At 44.6% G+C, this 7,678-nt stretch overlaps 1 protein-coding gene across 1 annotated transcript; it reads right to left on the reverse strand.

The window, feature by feature from the left end:
• Positions 1-2,625: 2,625 nt before the first annotated feature.
• LOC149708792 (uncharacterized) lies at positions 2,626-7,146 on the reverse strand. Its single transcript, XM_089863864.1, has one exon. It carries the CDS (start codon positions 7,144-7,146, stop codon positions 2,626-2,628), a length of 4,521 nt encoding a protein of 1,506 aa, XP_089719990.1.
• Between the last annotated feature and the right edge of the window lie 532 nt (positions 7,147-7,678).

Genomic DNA, 7,678 nt, shown 5'->3' on the forward strand with positions numbered 1-7,678 from the left:
CATCCCCTTATCTCTACTAGAACCCGAGTTACGAGCCTCCAAAGTTGGGTCTAATGATATTCCTATGGATGGAGTTGTTTCTTTACTTTTTCCTTAATTACTCGGCTCTGTATTCTCGGTCACCCATAATAACATATCTGTAGTGTAGTGGTTAACACATCCGCCTCACTCCCGGAAGGCCACAGGTTCGAAACCGCGAAGTTTTTTTTTTCGCTTGGGATATGTAAAGACCTTTATAATTATCCGAACATTTGTGTCAAGGTCACATTATTTACATCCCCGTATCTCTGGTAGAACCAGAGTTCCGAGCCTAAAAAATTTAGTTTAATGCATTTCCTATGGAGGGGTTTGTTTCTTTACGTTTTGCTTAAGTACTCGGCCCCTGTTTGTCGTAGCCCAAAGTTTTTAGTATGGTTAGATGGGGGGTAAATTGCACTATAACTTACTCAAATAACATCCCCGTATCTCTACTAGAACCAGAGTTACGAGCCTCCAAAATTGGGTCAAACGCTTTTCCTATGGAGGGGTTGTTCGTTTACGTTTTGCTTAATTACTTGGCCCATGTTTGTCGTAGCCCTACGTTTTTAGTATGGTCAGATGGGGGACAAATTGCACTATAACATACTCAAAGGACATCCCCTTATCTCTACTAGAACCCGAGTTACGAGCCTCCAAAGTTGGGTCTAATGCTATTCCTATGGATGGAGTTGTTTCTTTACTTTTTCCTTAATTACTCTGCTCTGTATTCTCGGTCACCCGTAATAACATATCTGTAGTGTAGTGGTTAACACATCCGCCTCACTCCCGGAAGGCCACAGGTTCGAAACCGCGAAGTTTTTTTTTCGCTTGGGATATGTAAAGACCTTTATAATTATCCGAACATTTGTGTCAAGGTCACATTATTTACATCCCCGTATCTCTGGTAGAACCAGAGTTCCGAGCCTAAAAAATTTAGTTTAATGCATTTCCTATGGAGGGGTTTGTTTCTTTACGTTTTGCTTAAGTACTCGGCCCCTGTTTGTCGTAGCCCAAAGTTTTTAGTATGGTTAGATGGGGGGTAAATTGCACTATAACTTACTCAAATAACATCCCCATATCTCTATTAGAACCAGAGTTACGAGCCTCCAAAATTGGGTCAAACGCTTTTCCTATGGAGGGGTTGTTCGTTTACGTTTTGCTTAATTACTTGGCCCATGTTTGTCGTAGCCCTACGTTTTTAGTATGGTCAGATGGGGGACAAAATGCACTATAACATACTCAAAGGACATCCCCTTATCTCTACTAGAACCCGAGTTACGAGCCTCCAAAGTTGGGTCTAATGCTATTCCTATGGATGGAGTTGTTTCTTTACTTTTTCCTTAATTACTCTGCTCTGTATTCTCGGTCACCCGTAATAACATATCTGTAGTGTAGTGGTTAACACATCCGCCTCACTCCCGGAAGGCCACAGGTTCGAAACCGCGAAGTTTTTTTTTTCGCTTGGGATATGTAAAGACCTTTATAATTATCCGAACATTTGTGTCAAGGTCACATTATTTACATCCCCGTATCTCTGGTAGAACCAGAGTTCCGAGCCTAAAAAATTTAGTTTAATGCATTTCCTATGGAGGGGTTTGTTTCTTTACGTTTTGCTTAAGTACTCGGCCCCTGTTTGTCGTAGCGCAAAGTTTTTAGTATGGTTAGATGAGGGGTAAATTCACTATAACTTACTCAAATAACATCCCCATATCTCTACTAGAACCAGAGTTACGAGCCTCCAAAATTGGGTCAAACGCTTTTCCTATGGAGGGGTTGTTCGTTTACGTTTTGCTTAATTACTTGGCCCATGTTTGTCGTAGCCCTACGTTTTTAGTATGGTCAGATGGGGGACAAATTGCACTATAACATACTCAAAGGACATCCCCTTATCTCTACTAGAACCCGAGTTACGAGCCTCCAAATTTGGGTCTAATGCTATTCCTATGGATGGAGTTGTTTCTTTACTTTTTCCTTAATTACTCTGCTCTGTATTCTCGGTCACCCGTAATAACATATCTGTAGTGTAGTGGTTAACACATCCGCCTCACTCCCGGAAGGCCACAGGTTCGAAACCGCGAAGTTTTTTTTTCGCTTGGGATATGTAAAGACCTTTATAATTATCCGAACATTTGTGTCAAGGTCACATTATTTACATCCCCGTATCTCTGGTAGAACCAGAGTTCCGAGCCTAAAAAGTTTCGTTTAATGCATTTCCTATGGAGGGGTTTGTTTCTTTACGTTTTGCTTAAGTACTCGGCCCTGTTTGTCGCAGCCCAAAGTTTTTAGTATGGTTAGATGGGGAGCAAATTGGGCTATAACATACTCAGAGGACATCCCCGTATCTCTACTAAAACCAGAGTTACGAGCCTCCAAAATTGGGTCAAACGCTTTTCCTATGGAGGGGTTGTTCGTTTACGTTTTGCTTAATTACTTGGCCCATGTTTGTCGTAGCCCTACGTTTTTAGTATGGTCAGATGGGGGACAAATTGCACTATAACATACTCAAAGGACATCCCCTTATCTCTACTAGAACCCGAGTTACGAGCCTCCAAAGTTGGGTCTTGTTACGTATGATTAGAGTGACGTCACTCTAATCAATAAAGCACGTCATTTTAGCATGTAGTACGTTAGTCGGTCCGGTATTCTAGTCGTCCGTTGTGGTCTGGCCTTTGTCCTCTGAGCTTGTGTCACGCCTGAAGGTCCTGGTGGGTTGGTAGACCGGAGCTCTGGGGTCACAAGTTGTGTACACGTGTGACTGGCCATTGTTGTCGATGGCTGTTGATGCTGATTCGTTCGTGCAATGTTGGGTGTGTTGTTTCGGTACTGGTAACCTTTGGAGAGCGGCGTTTTTGGCTTGGGTGCGATTTTAGGCTTCGTACTTATTCTAGATGCCGTGGTCTCTGATCTGTCCGGTGTTTCAAAGTTTATAGGTATATGAACCTCGCAGGTTGAGGATCGTCTTTGCACAGCTCGCGTGTTAGTCAGATGTTTTGAACTGATGGGCCGTTGCATAGACTGTACTTGCATCCCTGATGATGGTTGAGTTATTCTTGGTTTTAGATGTATTCGATTCCGTCTATAGCAGGCACCGTTGTCTGTTCGGATCATATAAGAATCAGGTTCTTTGGCTTCAGCAATGACTGTTGCTGGTAGCCATTTTCTTGTGGCAACGAAATGGCGAACGGGAGATCCCACTTGATACTTCTTTGCCATGTACTTGGGGTACTTTGACTGATTCTTTTCCACAATCTTGGTTCTTCGAGCCTCAAGTGATTCGCCCATAGATTTGATTGGATATTTAGGCATCAAAGTCGATGCTGACGTTGAATTAGGAGTTCTAATGAGACGACCCATAAGCATTTCAGAGGGAGATGGGAGGTCTTGCCGGGGAGTTGCCCGGTATTCCAGGATAACCCTCTGTGGATCTTCACCGGCTTGGCTGGCCTTTATTAGTAGATTCTTAATGGTCTGGATGTGCCTTTCAGCCATTCCGTTGGATTGTGGGAAGTGAGGACTTGAAGTGGCATGTTCGACTCCCCAATCAGTTAGGAATTTAGCAAACTCCACCGAATTGAACGGAGGTCCGTTGTCTGTGATGAGTTTCTGAGGGATCCCGTGCCTTGCGAAGTGAGGTTTTACGGCTTTTATCAGTGCCTTAGTATCAGTGGAGGTCATTTCATCAACCTCGACATATTTGGAGTAGTAGTCAACGGTCAGTAAGCAGATTTTTTGATCCAGATGAAAAAGATCCATCCCGATGGTTTCCCAAGGTCTTGTAGGCACTGGGTGTGGCGTCATTGTGATGTGAGTGTTCGCCCTGTCTCTTGTGCGGCATATGTTGCAACCTTCTATTGCTCGTGATATTTCAGCCGTCATGCCCGGCCAGTAGACATGTAGCCTAGCTTTTCTTAGACATGCGTTTATCCCTTGGTGGGCTTGATGTAGTTGACGTATCACTTCGGGTCTCAGAGTTGTGGGTATTATCAAGCGTTCTCCTCTATATAGCAAGCCATCGGCATGGTGAATTTCTTCCTTTAAGGGATAATACAGCTTCACCTTTTGTGGAATGGATGCTTGACTCTTTGGCCAAGCATTCTTGGTGTATGTACACAGGAGCTGCGTCTCTTCGTCCATCGCGGTTGCTTGCTGAAATTGATTTAATTTGTTTCCGGATAACAGAGTCATTGAATGTAGACAGGCTGTTGCGCCCTCTAAGTCGTCCGTATGTATATCAGTAGAACTTCTCGGTGATCTCGACAGTGCGTCCGCAATGTACATCTGTGAGCCCGGAACATATTTCAAAGTGATATCATATCGTGATAGGCGTAGTACTAGGCGTTGAAGGCGCGGTGAAAGAATATTAAGTGGCTTCTGTACTATGGCCAATAGGGGTTTGTGATCGGTTTCTATGGTTGCTTTTGTTCCGACCAGATAATAATGAAAGTGTTCTACGGCGTAGACAACGGCTAAGAGCTCCTTCTCAATCTGAGCATAACGTTGTTGAGTCTCTGTCAAGGTTGACGACGCGTATTGTATTGGGTGACCATCTTGAAGTAATACCGCTCCTATGCCGTATTGGCTCGCGTCTACAGAAACGACGTTGTGTTTATTTGGATGGTAGAACTTCAGTACTGGAGCCTTCATAATATCGTCTATAAGTAGGTCGAAATGCTTTTGAGGATTCGCGTCCCATATGAACTCTACAGTCTCCTTGAGAAGTTGCCGCAGTGGGGCCGTTTTTTCTGAATGGTGTGGTATGAATTTACTCAAGTAGTTTATTATTCCTAGGAATCTCTGTAGCTCTTTCTTGCTTGAAGGTGGTTTCAAAGATTGGACCGCTTTGATCTTGTTATCATCGATCTGAATCCCATGTTGAGATATCTTGTGACCCAGATACGTTATGGTAGTAACGGCCAATTGGAGTTTCTTCATGTTGAAAGTGATGCCGGCTCTTCTTGCTCGTTTCAGAACCTCAGTTAGCCTTGAATTATGCTCTTCCATGTTGGGAGCTCCTATCACGAGATCGTCTGTGGATATATCAACCCCTGGAATGTCTCCAAATAGTTCCGTCATTATTCGCTGGCATATTTCGGAGGCACTCGAGATCCCATAGGGCATTCGTAAAAAGCGGAAGCGTCCATACGGTGTAGAGAAGGTACAGAGGCGAGAGCTGGCGTCGTCAAGTTTTATCTGCCAAAATGCAGATGTAGCGTCTAGTACGGTAAATACTTTACAGCCTTGAAAGTTGCTAAAGATCTCCTGTGACGTGGGAACTCTGTAATGTTCCCGCTTGATTGATTTGTTAAGTGATCGTGGGTCCAAGCAAACACGAATTTCTGGCGCTTTGGATTGTTCAGTGTTGCTCGACGAAGAAAACTTTCCGGGTTTTGTCTGCCTTTCAGGTTTAGGGACCACCACAAGCGGATGCACCCAGTCTGTAGGTTCGGTGACCGGTGTTATTACTTTCAACTCTTGCATTCGTTTTAGCTCTCTTCTTAAGGGTTCACGAAATGCGTAGGGAACAGTCCGCGCCGGGACAATAATAGGTTGAGCGTCTTCTCTGAGGGTAATATGATGTGTTCCAGGGAGGCAGCCCATAGGGCCAAAGACGTCCTTAAAGTCCTCTACTATCGTCTGGGATGTAGTTTCTTGGACTGTTCCTAGGCGGCGGGTTTTCTCCTGTACAGAGTCAAGACGTTGAATGAGGCCAAGTTGTTGTAACGCAGTGGCTCCCAAAATGGGAATTGTATCTTGTTCTGTGACATAGTACACGCAATTCCGTCGAGAATTTTCAGAGATAGTCATCAGGTTGGTTGATCCTAGCATTGGTACTCTATGTCCTGTATAGGACATCACAATCTTGGATGTCGGAGTGATGGGTGGTGGGTTGAATAACTTCTTATAGAGGGAGTGTGGTAGGACATTGACCTGGGAGCCAGTATCCATTTTAAAATTTACATCTTCTTGGTGGACAGTTATCCTTGTCATCCATTCTTGGCTTGTGTTCTTGACAGACGTAGCGTTTATGGTTATGAGTTCAATGAAGAATGGTTCAGTGTCTTGGAGTTCCTCGACCGGTCCCCGTCTTTGCAAGTGATAGATTCCCGTTTCAGTTTGCTGGTCTGTCGGATAATCTTGATAGCTATGTTCCACGAGTTCGTATTGATTGGATTCTTGGTTATATAGTGCCTCTGCTTCTTGAAGTGAAAAGGAGGCCACGCAGACTCGAGCCCAATGGTTTATTCCGCCACATTTAGTACAGATTGAACCGTGGGCAGGACAAGCTCGATGTTGATGAGTTAAACCACATCTTTGGCATGGGGTGTTGGCTCGAAACGATTGATTATATCTAGAGGACCCCTGTCGTGTTGTATTGGTTGAAGAGGACCGTGGATTGTTGCGATATGACGAACTAGATCGTCTTGGGGCAGGTGACAGAGATTGCCGACGCCAATGGGAGCCGGAGGTTATACCCGTACGAAATGGACGGCGCGCCGAACGACCATACAGAGTGTCGATGGCGACAGGCAGGTTTGGCATGGTCATGGTTGGGGCTGGTGTGTTGGTGATACGTCTGGCATGTGTTCCGGCCAACTCGTTGGTCCTGCCGATGTTGATAGCGTCTTTTAATGTTAATGTCCGTACTTCTAATAGTCGTGTTTGAACGTCGAGGCTGCGAACCCCTTCAACAATTTGTGTGCAGATTAGAGAGTCTTTGAGTTCATTGAACTGGCAATGTTTGGCTAAGGTCTTGAGCTCTGCGACGTAGTCATCAAAAGATTGAGACGGGCCTTGGCGCGCGGTGAAGAACTTGTGTCGGGAAAGTGTTAAGTGCTTGTACGGTTCGTAGTAATCGGTAAATGCCGCGTACACTTCCTCCAAGGATCGTTGAGGAGTGTCATTAGTCTCTAGCTGGGCTGGTGTGGGAGGAGGAAATTCCAAAATCTTATATATCTTACGGCCTTCAGGTCCGATGATGTGCAAAAATGTATTGATCTGAGTGTCCGCCGATTTCTTCGCTAGTTCCGTGGCCCTGGCGAAAATGTCAAATTCTTCCCTCCAGTCGTCCCATGAGTCCGCGGGATTATCAGCCGGTACAAAGGGGGGCGGTGCGCGAAACGTGGCCATGTCTATTCAGTGATAAAAAAAACGCGACTGCAACGAGGGTTTAAGCGGTGGGAAATATGACCCGTAGCGTATATTAAACTCAACTGTTTAAGATAAAGACCCTGTTTTTTAAATAGCGCGATACCCGACTTCTGGCACCATGTTGTGTTTGATAACAGTGGCGCTTGATTAAATAGACAACTAGCTTTAGTGAGAACGATAACGCTTCTGATATTTTAATGTGATGTTTGATTACATTACAAGTCGGATTAATCTTATCGCCCTCTACCGAGTGACGTCACTCTAATCATACGTAACAGGTCTAATGCTATGCCTATGGATGGAGTTGTTTCTTTACTTTTTCCTTAATAACTCTGCTCTGTATTCTCGGTCACCCGTAATAACATATCTGTAGTGTAGTGGTTAACACATCCGCCTCACTCCCGGAAGGCCACAGGTTCGAAACCGCGAAGTTTTTTTTTCGCTTGGGATATGTAAAGACCTTTATAATTATCCGAACATTTGTGTCAAGGTCACATTATTTACATCCCCG

The sequence above is a fragment of the Phalangium opilio genome, unplaced genomic scaffold, assembly GCF_054372755.1.
Source record: "Phalangium opilio isolate 3A_F unplaced genomic scaffold, DU_Popi_V2 ptg000013l_1, whole genome shotgun sequence".
Lineage (NCBI taxonomy): Eukaryota > Metazoa > Arthropoda > Arachnida > Opiliones > Phalangiidae > Phalangium > Phalangium opilio.

What these genes read in the sequence shown, in the direction of transcription:
- LOC149708792 (XM_089863864.1), bottom strand. Translation starts at nt 7,146, where the DNA reads ATGGCCACGTTTCGCGCACCGCCCCCCTTTGTACCGGCTGATAATCCC.